Source organism: Grammomys surdaster, unplaced genomic scaffold, assembly GCF_004785775.1.
Source record: "Grammomys surdaster isolate TR1022 unplaced genomic scaffold, NIH_TR_1.0 146, whole genome shotgun sequence".
Taxonomy (NCBI): domain Eukaryota; kingdom Metazoa; phylum Chordata; class Mammalia; order Rodentia; family Muridae; genus Grammomys; species Grammomys surdaster.
The window spans coordinates 6,377,444-6,400,566 of record NW_021604604.1 but is presented as its reverse complement, the minus strand read 5'-3'; the positions used below and the strand labels follow the sequence as shown (position 1 = coordinate 6,400,566).

At 37.7% G+C, this 23,123-nt stretch overlaps 1 protein-coding gene across 1 annotated transcript in view; it reads left to right on the top strand.

Annotated features, from left to right (window-relative positions):
• Malrd1 (MAM and LDL receptor class A domain containing 1) overlaps positions 1–23,123 on the top strand; it is a 639,509-nt gene that overhangs the window by 340,608 nt on the left and 275,778 nt on the right. The window contains exons 26-27 of the mRNA XM_028764924.1: positions 17,841–18,086; positions 20,140–20,297. Of these exons, the coding sequence (XP_028620757.1) occupies positions 17,841–18,086; positions 20,140–20,297 (404 nt within the window). The remainder of the gene's footprint in view (positions 1–17,840; positions 18,087–20,139; positions 20,298–23,123) is intronic.

Sequence of the window (23,123 nt, the reverse complement as noted above, 5' to 3'; positions counted from 1 at the left end):
TGGGGATTGCATTGAATCTGTAGATTGCTTTTGGCAAGATGGCCATTGTAATTATACTAATCCTGCCAATCCATGAGCATGAGAGATCTTTCCATCTTCTGAGATCTTTGGTTTCTTTCTTCAGGGACTTGAAGTTCTTGTCATACAGGTCTTTCACTTGCTTGGCTAGATTCACACCAAGGTATTTTATATTATTTGCAACTATTGTGAAGGGTGTCATTTCCCTAATTTCTTTTTCAGTCTGTTTATCTTTCATGTAGAGGAAGGCTACTGATTTGTTTGAGTTGATTTTATAACCAGCCACTTTGCTGAAGTTGTTTATCAGGTTTAGGAGTTCTCTGGTGGAAGTTTTGGGGTCACTTAAGTATACTATCATATCATCTGCTAATAGTGAGATTTTGGCTTCTTCCTTTCCTATTTCTATCATTTTGACTTCTTTCTATTGTCTAATTGCTCTGGCTAGGACTTCCAGTACTATATTGAATAGGCAGGGGGAGAGTGGGCAGCCTTGTCTTGTCCCTGATCTTAGTGGGATTGCTTCAAGTTTCTGTCTATTTAGTTTGATGTTCGCTACTGGTTTGCTGTAAATTGCATTTACTATGTTTAGGTAGGGGCTTTGAATTCCTGATCTTTCCAAGACTTTTATCATGAAGGGATGCTGAATTTTGTCAAATGCTTTCTCAGCATCTAGTGATACGATCATGTGGTTTTTTTCTTTGAGTTTGTTTATATAGTGGATTACATTGATGGATTTCCGAATATTGAACCATCCCTGCATTCCTGGGATAAAACCTACTTGATCATGATGGATGATTGTTTTGATGTGTTCTTGAATTCGGTTTGCTAGAATTTTATTGAGTATTTTTGCATCGATGTTCATAAGGGAGATTGGTCTGAAGTTCTCTTTCTTTGTCGGGTCATTGTGGGGTTTGGACATGAGTGTAATTGTAGCTTCATAGAACGAATTAGATAGTGTTCCTTTTGTTTCTATTTTGTAGAATAGTTTGAAGAGAATTGCTGTTAGGTCTTCCTTGAAGGTCTGATAGAATTAAGCACTAAAACCATCTGGTCCTGGGCTTTTTTTGGGGGGGAGGCTTTTAATGACTGCTATTTCCTGAGGGGTTATGGGACTATTTAGATGGTTTATCTGCTCCTGATTTAACTTTGGTACCTGGTATCTGTCTAGGAAGTTGTCCATTTCATCCAGGTTTTCCAGTTTTGTTGAGTATAGGCCTTTGTAGTAGGATCTGATGATTTTTTTGAATTTCTTCAGTTTCTGTTTTTATGTCTCCCTTTTCAGTTCTGATTTTATTAATTTGGATACTGTCTCTGTGCCCTCTGGTTAATCTGGCTAAGGGTTTAACTATCTTGTTGATTTTCTCAAAGAATCACCTCCTGGTTTTGTTCATATTTTGTATTGTTCTTTCTGTTTCTATTTGGTTGATTTCAGCCCTGAGTTTGATTATTTCTGACTTCTACTCCTCCAGGGCGTATTTGCTTCTTTTTGTTCTAGAGCTTTTAGTTGTGCAGTCAAGTTGTTAGTGTGTGCTCTCTCCAGTTTCTTTTTTTAGGCACTTAGAGCTATGAGTTTTCCTCTTAGCACTGCCTTCATGGAGTCCCACAAGTTTTGGTATGATGTGTCCTCATTTTCATTGAATTCTAAAAAGTCTTTAATTTCTTTCTTTATTTCTTCCTTGACCAAGTCATTATTGAGTACAGAGTTGTTCAGTTTCCATGTGCACGTGGGTTTTCCATTGGTTTTGTCATTATTAAAGACCAGTCTTAGTCCATGGTGATCTGATAAGGTGCAAGGGATTATTTCAATCTTTTTGTATCTGTAGAGGCCTGTTTTGTGACCAATTATATGATCTATTTTGGAGAAGGTACCATGGGGTGGTGAGAAAAAGGTATATTCTTTTGTTTTAGGATGAAATGTTCTATAGATGTCTGTTAAGTCCATTTGTTCATAACTTCTGTTAATGTCAAAGTGTCTCGGTTTAGTTTCTGTTTCCATGATCTGTCCATTGCTGAGAGTGGGGTGTTGAAATCCTCCACTATTATTGTGTGAGGTGCAATGTGTGTTTTGAGCTTTAGTAAAGTTTCTTTTATGTATGTAGGTGCCCTTGCATTTGGAGCATAGATGTTCAGAATCGAGAGTTCACCTTGGTTGATTTTTCCTTTGATGAGTTTGAAGTGCATTTCCTTATCTTTTTTGATTAATTTTGGATGAAAATCGATTTTATTTGATATTAGAATGGCTACTCCAGCTTGTTTCTTGGGACCATTGGCTTGGAAAATTGTTTTCCACCCTTTTATTCTGGGGTAGTGTCTGTCTTTGTCACTGAGGTGCGTTTCTTGTATGCAGCAAAATTCTGGGTCTTGTTTGTGTATCTAGTCTGATAGTCTGCATCCTTTTATTGGGGAATTGAGACCATTGATGTTAAGAGATATTAAGGAAAAATGATTGTGGCTTCCTGTTATTTTTGTTATTAGAGGTAGAATTATGTTTGTATAGTTATCTTCTTTTGGGGTTGTTGGAAGAATACTTCCTTGCTTTTTCTAGGTTGTAGTTTCCCTCCTTGTGTTGGCGTTTTCCATCAATTATCCTTTGAAGAGCTGGGTTTGTGGGAAGATATTGTGCAAATTTGGTTTTGTCATGGAATATCTTGGTTTCACCATCTATAGTGATTGAGAGTTTTGCTGGGTATAGTAATCTGGGATGGCAATTGTGTTCTCTTAGGGTCTGTATGATGTCATTCCAGGCTCTTCTGGCTTTTATAGTCTCTGGTGAGAAGTCTGGTAATTCTTATAGGTCTGCCTTTATATGTTACTTGACCTTTTTCCCTTACTGCTTTAAGTATTTTTTCTTTGTTTTGTGCATCTGATGTTTTGATTATTATGTGGCAGGAGGTATTTCTTTTCTGGTCTAGTCTATTTGGTGTTCTATAGGCTTCTAGTATGTTTATGAGCATCTTGTTCTTTAGGTTAGGGAAGTTTTCCTCAATAATTTTGTTGAAGATATTTACTGGCCCTTTAAGTTGGGAATCTTCATTCTCATTTATACCTATTATGCTTAGATTTGGTCTTCTCATTGTGTCCTGGATTTCCTGGATGTTTTGAGTTAGGAGTTTTTTGAATTTTGCATTTTCTTTGACAACTGTGTCAATATTTTCCACCGTATCTTCTGCATTTGAGATTCTCTCTTCTATCTCTTGTATTCGGTTGGTGATGCTTGCGTCTATGACTCCTGATCTATTTCTTAGGTTTTCTATCTCCATGGTTGTCTCTCTTTGAGTTTCTTTATTGTTTCTATTTCCATTTTCAGATCCTGAATGTTTTTGTTTAATTCCTTCTTTGTGTTTTCTTTCATTTCTTTAAGGGATTTCTGTGATTCCTCTTTAAGGGCTTCTATCTGTTTACTTGTACTCTCCTGTATTTCTTTAAGGGAGTTACTTATGCCCTTCTTATAATCCTCTATCATCATCATGAGAAGTGATCTTAATTCTGAATCCTGCTTTTCAGGTGTGATGGGGTGTCCAGGGCTTGCTATATTGGGAGAACTGGGAACTGATGATGTCAAGAAACTTTGGTTTCTGTTGCTTATGTTCTTGCGCTTCCCTTTCGCCATCTGGTTAACTCTAGTATTACCTGCCCTCACTGTGTAAGACTGGAGTCTGTATTTCCAGTTATCTTGCTTGTTGCAGAGCTCCTCAGAGTCCAGATGTCTCTACGGTCTTATGATCCTAATCTCCTGGGTGGAAGAACTCCTGGGACTCAGGCCACCTCTTGGATCTGGAAATCCTTCTGCTCTGGGTGCAGTGGTTCCTCTAGGATGGCTCAGGATACGATGTCTCCCAAGTGCAAACCACCTTGGTGTCTGCTGCTCTGAGTGCAGTGGCTCCTCGGCTGTTCTGAGTGCAGTGGTTCCTCTAGGATGGCTCAGGATTCAGTATCTCCACAGGAGCAGACCAACTCTGTGTTGGTTGCTCTGAGTGCAGTGGCTCCTCTAGGATGGCTCAGGATTCAGCATCTCCACAGGAGCAGACCAACTCTGTGTCTGCCCCAGCCCAAAAGACCAGGCAGGGGTGGAAGGGAAGTGGAATTCCGGAGGGGCGGGGTTTGGGTTGCTGTTGTGTCCTGAATGTCCCTGGCTCCCAGATGTATCTCTGGGGCTTAGGGAGTGAGATGGAGTTCCTACCGGCTGCTCTGAGTGCAATGGTTCCTCTAGGATGGCTCAGGATTCAGTATCTCCACAGGAGCAGACCAACTCTGTGTCTGCCCCAGCCCAAAGGACCAGGCAGGGGCAGAAGGGGGAAATGTTTATTTAATGTACTCATATAGTATGAGGACATATAAAGTAAATTTTAAATGATATTTCCCATATCTCTATTAATGTCCTATAATTAGAGACAATATTCAGTTTTTGTATCTTTTCCAGATGCTCAATAGATATCCTACCATAGGCCTGTACAGCAAATATGGGAATTTACTTGTTCCGTGTGTGTGCACATGCATGCATCCCTCTAATAAAATATTGGAATCATCATTTCCTTTTTATTTCTCATTTTTCATGTTAAAAACTCCCTTTCCCTTACATTCTGAATCCCAAAGCACATTTCAGTTATATAAAAGGATTAAATGTTTTCAAAAAGGAGACATGAAGTCATAAAGTCCAAGAAAAAGTATGGGAGAATTATATTTAATATTGGATGACAAAAAGCCATGAAAGAGAAAATTGATAAATTTTGTTCCGTAAAATCACAAGATATAATTTTGCTGAAATGATTTTTATCTTAGGTTTTATCCTTAAAATCAAGCTTGATCTCAGTCTGCTAGCAGTCACTCTATTTGCGATATCCAAGGTAAAAGCAATTCTCCTTAAATACTCTAAGCCTCTGTCAGACAACTTGAAACACCATGAAAGATTATTACATTTTTTAGTTATTTGGAAGGAGAAATATGGTGGAACATCTTCCTGTTATGCTGCATGGTCAAGTTTCAAATGTCAGAAGCTCAACCTTTATAAGTGTAACTTGCTTTTATAAGTGTAATATGCTATAAACTCCATTTGTATAAGTTATTTACAACTGAGGCATTAAAAGTTCACTCCAAGTTTAAATAATTAAGGAACAGTTATTTTTGTGGGCATCTTTTGGATTTCTCATTTCAGTATTTTTCTTATATAGAATTAAAATTACATTTATATTATCACACCATATGAAGACTAATTGTTAGGTACACAAAGTGGGTCTGTAAAAGTGGTGGCATTAGGCTGGAGAGATGCCTCAGTGGCTTAGAGCACTAGATGCTCTTCTAGAGGACAAAGTTTAAATCCCAGAACCCATACCAGGTGGCTCACAACCACCTGTATCTCCATCCATAGGGGATCCAATGCCCTCCTCTAACCTCTGTAAGCATACACACACATACCTTAGACACATATAGATACACATGCACCCAAGTCCACTCCAAGAGGCCAAGTGCTTAACTACTGAGACACCTCTCAAGCCCTGAAAATATCTTTTTAAATGACTATGAACAGTAACATATACTTGTAGGTAAAGACTGTGGAAGTATTTAGGTAGATGTACAGAATAAAGAGAATAAATGTTACAGAAATAATATCTAAAAGAACTGGCCATTTGTCTATAGATGAGATTAGGCTGGGGTTAGAAAACAATGCCCAGAAAACCTAAGACCTCAGAAACAAACTGATCTTTGAACTGAAGTATCAGCAATATTACAATAGCAAGCAAAGATGGGTTTGAGAGAGAGGGCACATTGAACCTTTCTCATTTGAAGCCCATAACAATTTGTCTTACCCAGATTTTCTTCCTTGTTTCTTGTTTGTGTAATGCAAATTACAATTTTCCTTCCATTTAAAAATCAGCCTTTTAAATCTCTGGTCATCTTTGTGGGCTTTCTTTCTGTCTATCATCTTCCGTTCTAATAATTATTCTTTACACTTTCAAAATATGATTTGATCATATCCTCCTACTTTTCTTCTTGTCCTCCTCTTCCCACTGAGCTCCTTCCTAGTTTCATGTAGGTATCTGCATGATCAATAATTTGATCGTGGTTGCCTATATGAGCACCAGATTGAGGGATCATTAACCCTCATTGACCAAGAGCATTTTCCCAATGGCTATACCAGTGAGGAACATTCCTGCCCCTTCCCCAGCTACCACTAACTAATATATGTCTTCATGGAGAGGATGGAGCCTAATGGGCTCCTCTCATGTCCCTGAAAAAATGTTGATGGGCCAGGTCTTTCACAGTTCTTGTATAAACAGCCACTACTGCTATGAAATTATTGAATTGTAGCTTAAGGAAGCTATTCACAGCAGTGCTTTCTGTCCTCCAGCTCCTGTTCCCACTTGTGATGTGGTCCCTGAGCCTTGGAAAGAATACACAGATGACTTGTTTGAGGAAGGAGGGAGCCATCACTAAGCAGGCACTTATTCTCACCATTTCAGTTAGAGATGAGTCTCTGTATTAGGTATTACCCATTGCAAACAGATGTGTCTCTGGGTAAGGTTAGAAGTGCCACTAATCTATGGGCATACATATTTTAGAAGCCAATTGTACATCATACCCATAGTGCAAAACAATAACAAGATCATTGATAAAAATCTAGGACCACCATCCTCCCTCCTCATCACGGGCTTTGGACCAGGCTTACAATACCAGACCTGAATTCCTCCTGTGGAGCAAGCCTGAAATCCTGTCACAAGATGTTTGGTTACCCCTGTGGTAGTCCTGCCCCATTGCAGTACTAGGCATATTCTGTCTGACAGATTGGTCTTGTAGCTCATAGTGTTCACAGCTGGGGAAGCCTGTTAATGACTTTGCTCCCTCAGCAGCCTGCATCACACCTTCCACCACTGTGAAGGCTAGCCAGCAGGGAGGATGCTCCCAGCCCATGCCAGCTTGACTCTTCCTAGTACTGCAACCAAAAAGTGCTATGTCTTCAGGAATGTAGTCTTAGCATATATATTTTTAAAGATTGTATACAGCTTCTTTAGGAGAGTAAATGGAAAGTATTTTAAAAATCACAAGTACGATGACCTTTAATATGCTTCTGGATCTTTAAGCAATTATTCAGTCTGCAGTGGCTAGTTTGCTTTCAGAAAATAATCAGGAGCCTTGGCTGCTTTTGTATCTGGCCTCACAATGCACATGCAGAGTATGTTTCTTGATTCAACTCTGTTAGCAAGTAAATACAGCAGCAAATTAAGAAAAGAAAAAGCAATCCTTGTGTGAAACCGTTAGGAAGCCTAATTCATGCTTTTAAACTGACTTGATAAGCAGAGAGCATCTTTCAAGTTTTCTGATTCAACATGAAGAGTGTCCCAGAATACCAGCACCAACAACACCACTTCAAGATTCATGTGTTAAAATTAATAATAAACAAACCACCCCACCCCACCCCCACACATACACAGGTAAATCTCTTGCAGGTGCAATCGAAAGTTAAATTGAATAAGAACAATTTTATCGTCCTAAAGAATGATGAAATATTGCAACATCTCCCTATCTTGACCTGGGAGAAGTGAAGTCTGGCCCATTATTTTATTCTAGTCTACCTTTGTTGAATAAGATTTTTAAGCACCTAGTCACAGACTTGTTTCCGTTTCTCTGTGTTGTCTTGACCAATCAAAAAGTCCTTCTCTGCACCTTCCCTTAAGTAACCTAACCAAAATCCACCTTGAACACCTTTCTACCTAAATACTCCATAGTGACCCAAGTATTTACCTTTGCTAAAACAACTGGTAAACTATAGATGTCTATACTAGGGTCTTTGGCTAGAAGATAATGATAAAAGAGGAAGTAGAGAAGCTATATTGTACCTGTAAACTGTTTTAATAATTTGTAAATGAAACTCACAACTTCTTACAAGGTTTCTAACTTTTAATTATTTTTTTATATTTTTCTTTTTTATTACTTTTATTTTTTACAGTTCAGTCTTTGCCCCCTTCCCAGTTTGCTCTCCCAGAGTTCCTCATCCCATTCCTCCTCCACCCTGTCTCCAAGAGGATGTCTCTGCTCCTCCATTCCCTGCCCCTGCCACCCCTGGCAGGCCTTTCCACTCCCTTGGAGCCTCAAGTCTCTTAAGGATTAGGCTCATCCTTTCTCCAGACCAGGCAGTCATCTTGCTTTATATGTGTCTGGGGTCTTGGACCAGCTCATGTATGCTGCCTGTTTGGTCTGAGAGATCTCAAGATTCTGTATTAATTAAGAATGTTGGGTTTCCTATGGCATGACCCTCCTCCCCAGCTTTTTCCAGCCTTTCCCTAATTCAACCACAAGGATCCCCGAATTCAGTGCAATGTCTGAGTGTAATTACCTCCATCTGTCTCAGTCAGCTGCTTGTCGGGTCTTTCAGAGGACAATCATGCTAGTCTCATGTCTGTAAGAACATCATAGCATCAGTAATAGTGTCAAGCCTTGGAGCCACCCCATGAGATGGAGCCCAGCTTGGGTCAGTCCTTGGACCTCCTTTCCCTCAGTCTCTTCTCCATTTTTGTCCCTGCAGTTCTGTTAGACAGGAAGAACAGGTCAGAATTTTTGACTATGGAATTTTTTACTGTATTCCCTCTACCCACTGTTGGGTATTTCATCTAAGATCCCTGCCTTTGAGTCCTGAGAGTCTCTCACCTCCCAGGTCTCTGGTACTTTCTAGAGGGTCCCTCACCTCCCATCCCCCAAGGTTGCATATTTCCATTCATTCTGCTATCCCTCAAGGCTTCTCTACAATTCCTCCCCCTATATCCAATCTTGTTCCCCTTTTCTCTTCCCTCTCTCCTCTGCCTCCAGGTTCTTCCAGCCCTCTGCCTCCTGTGATTGCTTTTTCTTCCTCTCAAATAGGATTGAAGCATCGTCACTTCGGTCCTAATACTTATTAACCTTCTTGAGTTCTATGAACTGGAACCTAGGTATTCTGTGTAATTCTGAATAGTATTCATACATGTCATGCATGTCCTTTTGAGTCTGAGTTACCTAACTCAGGATGATATTTTCTATTCCTATCCATTTGCCTGCAAAACTCATCATGTCACTCTTCTTAAGAGCTGATTAATTTTCCATTGTGTAGATGAACCACATTTTTTTATACCCATTCTTCTGTTGTGGGACATCTGGGTTGTTTCCAAGTTTCTGGCTATTACAGATAAGGTCTCTAGAAACATAGTGGAGCATGTGCCCCTGTAGTATGGTGGAACATCTTTTGGGTCTATGCCCAAGAGTGGTATAGCTGGGACTTCAAGTAGATATATTGCCAATTTTTAAGGAACACCTAGATTGATTTCCAGAGTGATTGTGCCAGTTTGCAATTCTACCTATTACTCCATATCCTTGCCAACATGTGCTGTCAACTGAGTTTTTGATCATAGTCATTCTGATTGGTAGAATGTCAGGGCTGTTTTGATTTTCATTTTCCTGATCACTAAAGACATTTAAGTGCTCCTTGGCCATTCAAGATTCCTCTGTTGTGAATTCTCTGTTTAGCTCTATATCCCACTTATTTGATTAAGTTGTTTGATTTTTTTTTGGAGGTTAGCTTCTTGAGTGCTTTATATATTTTGGATATTAGCCCTCTATTGAATGTGAAGTTACTGAAGTTTTTTTCCAATCTGTAGTTTGCCGATTTGTCTTATTAACTATGTCCACTGCCTTACAGAAGCTTTTCAGCTTCATGATATCCCATTGAACAATTCTTGATCTTAGAGCCCGAGTCATTGGAGTTCTATTCTGGAAATTTCTCCCATGCCAATGATTTCGAGGCTCTTTCCCACTTTCTCTTCTATTAGACTCATTGTATCTGGTTTTATGTTGAGGTCCTTGATTCACTTGGACTTGAGCTTTGTGCAAGGTGACAAATATGTATCTATTTTCATTTTTCTACATGCAGACTGCCAGTTAGACCAGCACCATTTATTGAAAATGCTTTCTTTATTTCCACTGTGTATATTTGGCTTCTTTGTCAAAGATCATGAGTCCACAAGTGTGTGGATTAGTTCTGGGTCTTCAATTCTATTGTATTGATTGACCTGTCTGTGTACCAATACCATGCAATTTTTATCACTGTTGCTCTGTAATACAGCTTGGGGTTAGGGATGGTGATTCCTCCAGAAGTTTTTTTATTGTTAAGAATTGTTTTTGCTATCCTGGGATTTTGCTTTCCATATAAAAGTGAGAATTGCTCTTTCCATGTCTTTGAAGTATTGTGTTGGAATTTTGATGGAGATTGCATTGAATCTATAGATTATTTTGGTAGGATAGCAATTTTTACTGTGTTAATCCTACCAATCTATGAGGATGTGAGATCTCTCTATTTTCTGGGGTCTTCTTCAATTTCTTTCTTCAGAGACTTGAAGTTCTTGTCATACAGATCTTTCACTTGTTTGGTTAGGGTTACCCCAAGATACTTTATATTATTTGAGGCTATTGGAAAGGGTTTCCTTATTTTCTTACTCAGCCTGTTTATTCTTTGTCTAGAAAAAGCCTACTGATTTTTTTGAGTTAATTTTATATCCATCTATTTTGCTGAAGTTATTTGTCAGCTGTAGAAGTTTTCTGGTAGAATTTTTGGGATCACTTATGTATACTATCATCTGCAAATAGTAGTATCTTCACCTCTTCTTTGTCAATTTGTGTTCCCTTGATCTCCTTTTGTTGTCTTATTTCTCTAGCTAGAAATTCGAGTTCTATATTGAATAGATATGGAAAGAGTGACCAGTCTTGTGTATTCCTGATTTTAGTGGAATTGGTTCAAATATCTCTCCATTTAATTTGGCATTGGCTGTTGATTTGCTGTATATTGCTTTTATCATGTTTAGATGTGGGCTTTGAATTCTTGATCTCTCCAGTACGTTGTTTTTTTTTTTAAAAAAGTCATTTATTTATTTATTTATTTATTTCTCTAGATTTTATTCCCCTCCTGGTCCACCCTTCGACCGTTGTTCTACATTCCATACCTCCTCCCTGGCCCCTGTTTCCATGAGGAAACACCCACCACCCACCTATCACCCACTCAACAGACCTCTAAACTCCCTGGGGCCTCCAGTCTCTTGAGGGTTAGATGCATCTTCTCTGACTGAACCCAGATTCGGCAGTGTTCTGCTATGTATGTGTTGGGGTCCTCATATCATCTGGTTAATCCTGCCTGGCTGGTGGTCCAGTGTTTGAGAGACCTCGCAGGTCCAGGTTAAGTGAGACTACTAGTCCTTCTACAGAGTCATCCTTCTCAGTCTCCTCCAGCTTTTCCCCAATTCAGCCTCCATCAGAGTCCCCAAGCATCACCTACTGTTTGGCTTTGAGTGTTTGACTCTCTCTGAGTCAGTTGGTGGGTGGGGTCTCTCAGAGGACAGCCAAGATAGACTCCTGTCTGCAAATATAACAAAGTATCATTAGTAGCATCAGAGAGGGCTGGAGGGGTGGCTCAGCGGTTAAGAGGAGCATGGACTGCTCTTCCAGAGGTCCTGAGTTCAATTCCCAGCAATCACATGGTGGCTCACAACATCTATAATGGGGATCTGATGCCCTCTTCTGGTATGTCTGAAGATAACAACAGTGTACTCACATACATGAAATAAATAAATCTTTAAAAAAAAAAAAAAGTAGTGTCAGAGATTGGTACTTGCCCGTGGGATATGTCCCAAGGTGGGCAAGCTATTGTTTGGCTGTTCTCTCAGACTCTTTAAAATTGGTGATATTTAGTCTTTTGCTAAACTTAGTATTAGAAAGTGGTTTTTTTGTAGATTTTTATAATTGAAAATGAGAACAATGAGCCTATTTATAAAAACCTGCTTTAACTTCACTTAAAGTTCTACCATGTCTATCATATAATGATCATCATTAAAATTATTCTTTCACTTTTGTAGCTGCTAAAGTTGTATGTTTACTTGTGTACAACTTGATATCTTAAGTTACATGTGTGTTTTAGAATGGCAGATTTGAACTATCAAGTGAGTATGGCAATGTTTCACATATATGTGACTTTTTTGTAGTAAGAATATTTTAAATCAACTATTTAAAAATATTATTCCTTGTTTTTAATAATGATCACCATAAAGCACAGGTTTTTGAAAATGTTTCTCCTTTTTGAAATGTTTTACCTTTCAGACTTTTCTCAACTATACTACCTTTTGGCTCGTTGCCATTTTTGTATTTGCTTCTCCTGACTGATTTTTCTCCTACTATATATAGATCACATATTCCTAGTTATTCATGGACTTTGAGTACTGGTCTCCTGAGTGCTAGAGCTTGGAATATATGTTAAAAACTGGTGTGCTATGTCTTAAATAGCTGTTAATTTGCATACTGTTCTTATTTGCCTATTTAATAACCATTTCACAGGATTATTATGGAGCGTAAATATAGAACAGAGTTCAGGAAATATATTCAGTGAATTGCAAAAGAGTAAGTATACTTTGATGTTAAAGGCTTTATAGTCCTGGTGACAAGTGTTCAATAGTACCACTGTCAGTGGGTATGTCTGCCTAAATAAAACTTTATTTACAGATAATGTTGAGTTTGGATATAGGATTATAGTTTTCTCATCTATAATGTGAAGAATACTTTTTCTAGAGTCACTTTTTTTCTTCTAGTAAGTATTCCTTTGAAATATTGCTGGTGAATACCTTGTATTTGTCAAGAACATTTTACTCTTGATGATAAAAGCATGAAGATGCCTGGTATTCTGTGAACACTTGAAATAATTCTATTTATAACTGTAGGTTTATCTTAGAAGTTACCTTTCTTCCTTATGAATTCTGCCCTACCCATATGAAATCTGAAATTCAGCCAAAGACTTGAGCACATTTCTGTATCTTGTTATCTACACCAGTTCTTTTTAATTAGAGGCCTGTCTTCCTGATTTGAAATGCTATCCCCTTTGTGTCTTCTTCAGTCACAGAGAGCCCAGTTTTCTGTTCCACTTCTAGAATTCGGCTTGGAAAATATGAGAGAACAGACATTTGGAGTGACAGTAGGGTGCAGCCTCTTTTTTTCTTGAGAAAATCATGGCCCTATACTTCCTGTTTTTAGTATTTGACACAATTTCCCTCATGCTCTAGTTGTTTATGTTCGATGGAAATTTCAGATTTTCTCTCTCTTGCCTAACTATAAGCAGAAGTTATTTCATTACTGTCTTTGATCATCAAGTTGTCTATGATTTAGCCAGAAAATTATCTTAAAGGTCTGTAGTCAGTACCAGATTTTCTTGATTATCATAACATCCTAAATCTCTTCAAGTCTTTCATCAATGTGCTGGTCCATCTTATAACAACTTGACACACAAACTAGAGTTATCTGAAGGGAGCGAGCCTCAAATGAGAAAATGCCTCCATAAGATCTGGCTGTAGGGTATTTTTTTAATTAGTGATTGATGGGAAAGTGTTCAGTGCATTGTGTGTGATGTCAACTGGGTTGGTAGTCCTGGGTTCTATAGGAAAATGGACTGAATGAGCCAAGGAAAGCAAGCCAGTATAAGCAATACCCACTCCATGGCCTCTGTATCAGCTCCTGCCTCCAGGCCCCTGCCCTGCTTGAGTTGCTGTCTTGAAATTTTTAGATGGTGAACAGCAATATGGAACTGTAAGACAAGTAAATCCTTCCTCCCTACCTTGATTTTTGACCATAATGTTCCATCACAGCAATAGAAACCCTAACTAAGCCAATAACAACATGACTTTTTGTGCCATCTTTAAAATTCCTTGTGTACACACATAAATCTGAGGCTCATCTTCAACTTTCTTCTTCCTGGACCCCAATGGGCTATTTCAAAAGCTTTGCTTTCTGTAATGAAGACACCTATAGAAATAATTTTAAAGCTTACATCAAATATTACTTTCATCTTATTTTGAAAAATCCATGGTTCTTGGTTATTTACATTTGGAGCAAGGTTAGAGATGCAGTGATCAAACAGAAACGGCAATAAAATCCATAAAAGTAATACTGAATTTTACCAAATGAATGACAGTATGACAAAATGTGTTTTCACTGAGTTTGTTGAAGTATTTTATGGTTGATAAGATTAACATATTGTATGTATGAAAATTCCTGTTCCTAGAGCTCTGTAATCATCCATCACTTGGTCCTATTCCACGTGAGATCAAATGCTGAGACTGATGATACTGTAAATAAACCAAGAACCTTTGAAAAGTTATATATTTTGCATAATGGAGATTTGTGGGAACACAAGTCTCAAGTATAGTAAGAAATAAAATAGTATGGGAAGAAACTGGTTTGGGGATTTAATGGCATGTATGGAAAAACTAGATGAGATTTTCAGCATCCTGGTACATTCTTGTGTATATTTTTATACTTGTTTCTTTACTAAAGCAGAGCATGATAAATGAGCTTGCCTCCATCTTAGGCTTGAAAGCCATCTTATACTAAATACAAACTAGATTCGTCCCTGTTTATGATTAAATCATTGTTTCTCAAAGATTGGGCTATGTTGAACTTGTAATTTTACTACAGATGGTTCAATACTATCTGTTCCAGGAAATGACAAGCATGATAACCACGTAGTCATGAGTGTGTTGTTATTATGATAGCTATGACCACTGTGTTATAACCACCTTTCTTTAGGGGGGCTGTTATGACCAACTTGTTATGTCTATGTTCTGCTTCTGTAACATCATCTATTTGCCTGCCTTTGGAAACCACCTCTATCTGAGCCAAAAAAAAACCAAAAAAACAAAAAAAAAACCAAACAAACAAAAACAAAAATCAAAACCCTTATCTTTATCATGCTCAATGTTGATATCTTGAAATATACCTTAGGGAGAGCTAGCCCAGGTACATAATAAAAAAAGCTTTCTTTAACTAATTTTGCCATGATTTGGATCAATGGTCTTTCTCCTTACATCTGTGGAGACTAACAGGACATTCCAGGTGGTAGATGTGAAAGACAAATGGGAGAAAATTGGGTTAAACTTAAAAACTGTAAGTAGCAAGCTGAATTCCAAAAGATGTTTAATAATTACATAGAATTCCTTCAGATATATTTGCTTGAATAACTAGAAGCATGGAAATGCTGTCCACAGAGAGGGAGAAGACTATCTACCCAATATGCACATTCAGGAAAGAAAGTCCAAAGTCTTGACAAAAAAATGAGGTGTCAGATAACGAAAGTACATATAGAAGTATCTATAGTGTTGTAATTTATTCCTTTTAACAAAACAAAATTCTCTGACATGATGATGAATGATGAATTTAACCAATAGTCATAATGTCTGACATAGCAATTGATGTCTGATACTTACAATATATATAATAATTTCTTGGTGCTAGGCCCTGTATCCTAAACTAGACACACACTCACACACACACACACACACACACACACACACACACACACATACACATACACATACATATACATATATATACATGTAAAAGGGAAGGGAAGTCAACAGTTAAGATTACCATTACAGACCCTACAAGCCTAATATCAAACTTTAGCTCCCCCATGAATGTTAATTAACAATAGTCTGATTCATAGGGCCCAGAGCCAGTAGCTTCTAAAGACTTCATTTTAACCAAAACAACCACCTTAGATGACTAAGGCCAAACTTGTCAGCCACGTGAGGCTTTTAAGATAATTCCAGGGATGCAAAAGACTCTGGAAGTTATCCTTCTGGGCGTGTGTCTGAAACAATGAATTGTGGCTTGTTCATTTAAAAGCCCCCCTCCCTTTCAGCTGGGCCACAGTCCCACTAATGAAGCTATGTTCAGCAGCAGTTTAAATGAAATTTGGATGTTCTTTAACTCTACAAGGTCACTGTGGATCATCATATGAATGGAATGTATTATGTTATAGCACTGACATTGTCTTTATTAATGTAAGAATTGTTTTTAAATATAGGTTTGTATAGTTATATAATTGTACTTTTCATTTACGTAGTTTCATTTTTTAAAGTTGAAAAAGTTAACCACCATCACAAAATATTAGCACTATTGATTTTGTGTAATGTATTAAAATTTTAATGTTTTTTTCTGTTCATAACTGTGTCTTTGAATTCAGTTACTTCAGAGAAAATTATCTTAAGAACTGGTTTTATTTTCTTCTTTAAATAAATTGAAATTGACAGAATCAATGTAAGTGCCATCTTTTGTAAAATAAAATAATGTATTAATTTCTCAACTTCTCATTAGCTCTTCAGTAATAATGCTTCTCCGAACCCCAATATTACTAATTTTTCAGTAGTATGTGCTGCCATGGTAGAACTTGGTCCTATTTAACACAGTGCATTCAAAACATAATCTAGAAAACTTGCCAGCTGTGTCTAAATAAAAACTCTGTTTTTGAAAAAAAATCACAAATCCTGTAGCATCTGTAAGCCTTAATTTTCTCACCTGTAAGTGAGAAAGTTAATTTAAATAGCATACATTTCTTTGTACCCTGAAGTGTTTTGTCATTGTGATTCTTTGTTGAGATCCATAATTTAAGTATTTGAAGTCTTTTGTCTTATTGTAAATCTACTAAAATGAACCAAATAAAAATGGCTTAATTTATTACTGCAAGAAAAAAATAGAAATTAATCCCTGGAAAGAAGTCCAGTTGGAAGCAGAATGTATAGTTGCGATTTACCTTCAATGGCTTTGGAGAGTGAAGCCTGTTGACTTGGGCACCTCACATTGGTGTTCCAGGTCTACACACAGCAGAAAATGGCTGGAAACCTTTGGGACAGGGTTTTTATTCTTGTAAATTCTATATCACTTTTCACCTACCTTCTTCTTTGCTCATGACCACCACTGTCCTCATATAAAGTTGTTGTGGCTTACTTTTTGTCATTATAAAAAATATCTGAGATAACTAAGTTATAATGAGAAAACATTGATTTTGGCTCCAAGTTTTGGAGGATACGGATGGTGACTCACTGGCCCCATGGCTTTTATGTATGCTGTGGATCAGATCATAACTGAGAGCACATAACTATTATCACATGATCAAGTATGGAAAGAATAAGAAAAGAAGGGATGATCTCACAATTCCCTTCCTGATCACACTTCTAGTGACTCAAAGTTTCTGCAGCCTTGTAAGTTTCTCAGGATGAATTCTTCAGAACAAGCTGTTGGAAGATACTTAAGACTCAGTCTATAACAGTAGTTTCCAAAGCATTTTTAAATAATGGCCTGAAGCATTGATCATCATCTCTTATCGACAACAACTGTCAACCACCATGCAGCTTCTTACTAGACACGGGGTGCCCATCCTACATATAAAGCAAGGAGTAGTCTTAATATCTCATCTTGCAGGCATCTAGGAGTTTAAGAAGGAAGAGACAAGTAATTGGTTCCTGCTGGTAATCTTAGCACTCAAGAAGCTAGAGCATTAGAATTGCTTTGAAATTTCCAGGTCAGCCTGGGAAACAGAGTGAGTGCCAGTCTAGACTACAGAGCAATGATCTTCCTCCCCAAAACAACAACAAAAAATCCAAACAAACAATTGAACAAATCCCAATAAGATCAAGAACAATAGAACGAAACAAAAGTTAGAGGGACAATAAATTTGATTTCATATTATAAAGTCAGAGATCAAATTTAAGGCCAATGAATAAAATGGAGTTTTATTTCTGAAATTACATGCACATTTTTTCTCTCACTTTTAAATAAACCTGACCATTGGAACAAATTTGAAAACAGAAATGGTAGGCCATATACCTCAAACTCTTAAGAAATCTTTAGTCCTTGCTACATTATAAATAATGTACCATTATACATTATAATGTATACATTAGACATATAAATTATATACAGCCGTTCTTGTAGTTTAGACTATTCTTAATGAGTATGGAATAACCTAGCATTCCATTTGTGTTTTGTCCCAGGCTTTTGCCCACAGGGCTATGAGGAATGTCATAATGGCAGATGCTACAGCCCAGAGCAGAGCTGTAATTTTGCAGATGACTGTGGGGATAACAGTGATGAAAACGAGTGTGGAGGCTCCTGCACTTTTGAGAAGGGTTGGTGTGGCTGGAAGAACTCTCTAGCTGAAAACTTCGATTGGGTTTTAGGAACTGGGTCTCATAAAATCCAACGACCTCCCAAAGACCACACACTTGGAAATGAACATGGTAAGTTACTAGGCTGTTGCTGTTGCTGCTGCCTTGTTTATGTTCATAACATACCCCTCATTGTCAGCAACAGCAGCTGAAGAGAACATGGCAGTGAGAATGTTATTCAATGAAACCTCTAGCTTGTATGTTCATATCCTAGGACAGCTATAAAAAAGCACCTGGACCAGGTAGCTGAAAGTGTGGACTATCTCAGCTTTGGAAGTCAGAAATCCAACATGAAGCAGGTGGCAGTGCTGATTCCTTCTGAGGCTTTGAGGAAGAAGCTGGTCTTCTTATCTCTGCTTTGGGTTCTGATAGTCTCACAACTCCAGCATTCTAGATTATTCACTCTGCATCTTCATATCAACTCTCGCAATATGTTTGTCATATTATTTCCCATAGTTCTTTTTTATTAGATACTGCAGAGGAATTTTAATCCAGCAACATGGCTGCTCTGGCTGGAATACAGACAAACCTTTATCATCCTTTCATCCGAGGAGACAGAGGCAAGCGGAGCTATGAGTTCAAGGCCAGTCTGGCACAGAGCAAGTTACATGCACAGAAAATCTTAGGTCAAATTATGGTAGCACATGCTTTTAACCCCAGCACTCAGGAGAGAGAGGCATACAAAACTCTGAGTTCAACGTCAGTTCTGTTCAGTCAGTTGAGTTCAGTGCAATGGAGTGGAGTTGAGTTCATTCTTGAGTTCATGCAGTTTGGTGCAGGTCAGCACAGAGGCAGTTGAAGCCAGAGATTAAGAACAAGAAAGGAAATTAGAAAAAAATGTTAGTTTGAGGCCAAGCAGAGCAATTCATTGAGAAACCTAGAGAAGCGAGATTGAAACAGTCAGCTTGGAGAGCAGTTTGCACCAGAACAACTGAATTAAATCAACCAGCCAGGGTTTAGAAAGAACTAGAAAGGATAAGGTTATTCAGCAGTAAACCTCTGTACTAGACAACAATTATATAGGCAAATAAGAAATACATTTAAAAGTTCCAAGGTATGTTGACTAGGGCCTGGCTTAATAGCCTGGCCTTTACTTATCTTCAACAGAGCCTTTATTTCCAACAATGGCCATAGTAAGGGCAATCACAATCTAGCATTAATCCAAGTTTCAGTACCTGTAGTTAAATACCTGTAATTGCTTCCCTCAGATAATTTTTTTAATTGTAACATACACATCTGTCATTGATTATCCTGAATTTGGACACTCTTTTCATCCTTAGCAAGTCACTTGATATTTTGAAAGCTCAGCTTCATAGATTTTAAGTGGAGATAGTAAAGTTTGCTCAGTGTACATAGCAGAGGTTGTGAGACTGAATGCAATGAAGCCTATGAGTAAAGAGTCTGAAACTTACCAAGAAACTGTGAAACTATAACTGCATTTGAAGAGTGTTAACCATGGACTATTTTTTTATAGTAGGTATTTACAGTCTGGCATCAGATGCAACACTCAAGCAGCAAAGGACATTATTAAGATAACAAAAGTCCTGCATGGTATAAAATAGCAGAATGGTATCTCAATAATGAGATTTCATAGGCACATAAAACAGATTTGATGAGTTAGGCCACAGATTCAAGGACCTAAACACTCTTCTGACATATAATACGTTTTATGTATTTTTATAATAAGAATATAATAAAACTAAATAGCCTCCCTCTCATGTTATGCATTATTCCCAGTATTTTTTTTTATATATTTTCACAGGTGACTGGATGTTCCCTTGTTTTCATTTCGTGGAAATCTTTGTACACTTTTATAATACTAGGTAGTTTATGAAGTCCATTAAATGATTCCTATGACTATCTTGTTGATGTAATGGCATAAATATCTGTCAGATCATTTAGCCTGCATACTGTGAAGCTCTTTGCTAAAATCACACAGAGTTGGGAATTGTTCTGTCAGTGAGTGAGAGAGAAGGCTATTAGATTTATTATCCATTTCAGATGAAAATGCCTTTGGCATCTAGATCACATGAAATGTAATAAAAAACCTCAACCAAGATGAAAAAGTTAGAATAATCCTCTCATTGTTCATTTGCTCCTATTTAAATCCCATCCTTATTCCTAGGTCACTTCATGTATCTGGAGGCGACACCAGTGGGCCTTCAAGGTGACAAAGCCCACTTCAAGAGTGCCATGTGGCAAGAATCCAGTACTGCCTGCACTCTGAGCTTCTGGTATTTTATATCTGCAAAAGCCACAGGATCCATTCAGATTCTCATTAAGGTATGATCTTGGCTAAGAATGCTGGAGGGATTTCTGAGGCTTTGGCAGGGAGGACGGTTTTCTGGCCTGACTAAAGGAAACCTCATTTCTCACAAGGAGAAGCTCCTGTGGGCCACATACTCTATGAAGTTTTGATTAGGGAACATGGAATGCAGTGACAAGTCACAGTTCCAACCCCTCCTTTTTTTTTTTAAGAGTTAACTTTCTCATTTTGCTCTTTCCTTTCCTATCTGTTTCAATGAGAAGAAAAAGGTTATTTGTACATTTGAGAGGAGAGCATCTATTCATTTTCTCTCATTGAAGTAATTAGTGAGTACTAATAATAGACATTCTAGCTCCATAAATCTATCACAAAGGACTGAGCTGCTCATGAGTCTGATCAAGGTATGATTACATTGAACTCCTTATTAAGTGTGACATATGAATGCATTTCCTTCCTGATTACTAATTAGATGTTTCCATCAGAGTTTTAATTTAGCATAATTAAATGACAGAGTTTGGGGACAAAACAATGAAGTAAATATTAATATTAACAAGACCTAATTCAACACCTTTCCTTTACAACAAGCTAAAGCATCAGTTAAAAGAAAATGTGCATGTATGTGTGCGCGTGTGTGTGTGAGTGTGTGTGTGTGTGTATGTGTGTGTAAAACATTTGTTTTGAGAATCTAGTTAGCATTCCAAGCAAACCTGCTTTAACGCCTGCTCTAGCAGTCACTCCTATTTCTTCACACATGAGCTTTGCTCAAGAGCACCGGTGCTGATGGAAAAGGCCTGACCCGAATGTCAAAGACCTTATCTAACTGAATCAGTTACAACTGTGTGGTTCATGTTTCACTGGAAACCTGAGCTGAGTTGGAGGTTTTGGATCATGCTATAATGAGGTATGAAATGCAGCCTAGAAAGACCCGTGCAGCAAATAACCATAATGTTATTCTTGTACTTGAATGTAGAAACTTATATGAAACATAAAGTTCTCCCTGGAATATATCTCTAGTACTCTTTTGAATATGGTATTTTATTATTTGGTGTCCATATGAGATGGATTTGTCCTCTGTAGGATTTGCTTTTATTAGTTATTTAACTGATACTTACTTTCAATTATCTCATTTTGTAGTAGCAAATTTGATATTACAGTAAAATGAAATTTAAGCTGTTAAGTGGTATCATACTTCTAAAGTCATCGAGACCTACTATGGCTCCTCTAACTGATTTCCATGGGAACTTAACAGCACTTTAAAAAATCTAGTGCCTCAAAACAACAACAGCAAAACAAATAAAATACACATATAGTCTTACTGAGCTGGACTATAAGGAGAAAACCTGAGAGATTCTGGTTTATGGACATGATATGGTTGTGCCACTCATGATCTTATAAGACTTAACTGCACAGCGACTGTATAGGACTAAGTCCTAAAACATGCAGTCAACCATGGGGAGGGACTCACAACACTTCATGCCACCAAAGAGAGCTAATGATGTTTGAGGGATGGTGGACGAGAGAATATGATTGTCTTTATTGATGTAGCCTCTGGTAATTTATTCTTGTTCATATCCACTTCCAGGTGTGAGTACACCTGGCTAAGTCAGAAACTACAACACAAAAAGCACAAAAAATATGGAAATGGGATGGAGTCTTGGTAGGAGGAGGGGTGGGTTGGAAGTGGAGGGGATGGGGTAAGAAAGGGCACAGAGATGAATGTAATGAACATATTATATACATGTAATCAGTTGTCAAAGAACTAGTTGATGAACAAGATTCGCATCAGAAATAATTTTAGATTTGATAAAATTGCCATCCAAATTGGGGAGGGAGAATTTAGGCGATGGATTTGGAGTTCCATGCCTGAGCACATGACAAGCATGCACAGGACTCTGGATCTGACATTTGCCCCTCAAACAAACAAACAAATATTACATACTGATTTTATGAAATCACAAGGACTATGAAGAAGAGAAGTCTTTCATGGTGTGTATTAAATTTATACTCAGATTTTATGGAAATCTATTCACTTTGGTGAACAATAAGATGTGTGGTTTTGATCCTGTTTACAAAGTACTGCTTAGAGTTCCCTGTGTATGGAACCATGCTGGATTTAACCTTCTCAGGCATCTGAAAGCATGCTAGACAGATGCCACACTCAATATGGGTAGGAGTCTGCATTTTCTTTCTTTCTTCTCCTTACAATATATATATTCCAAGTTCATGAATGTGCTCCCTCTGGTTTAGTCTCCTCTTCTGAACTTCAAACTTGAACGCTTGTGCTTTTGCTCCTCACCAAGTCAGTACAACTTCAAGATTTAGCAGTTTTGGGAAAAAGGTTCCCTACCAGTTTGCTTTTCACAATTCCTTTGAGAGTGTTCATGTGATCATGATCAAAGGGTGGTGATTGGAAATTTTTCTCTTTCTACAAATATATTGTAAATTCTTAAAAACAAAGTATTGAAATTGATGGTTTTGCTATCCACCTAAGGGCTTCAGGGAATGATTGCTGGAGCAATTATAAAGGGGTGCCTTGCTAGGTTCTTGTTAAGGCTCATCATGAGACTTCTTATACATGGTAGTCAACTCTGGTTTGAAGAACTCATCATCCAGAAACTGAAGTATAGAATTCAGTCAGACATAAAAGGATCTAACCATTGGACAATAATTTAATGGTGGCCTGATTTATATAGTTTACATATTTTAGGCACCACAATGACAACACACACTAACATGAGCCATTCACTGATCATTAATACCTCCATTGCTTCTTGCAATTCTTAGTACAACATTCTGAAACACAAAAAAGGAGACCCCTTGTACTAATGGGCTAAAGAAAGGAA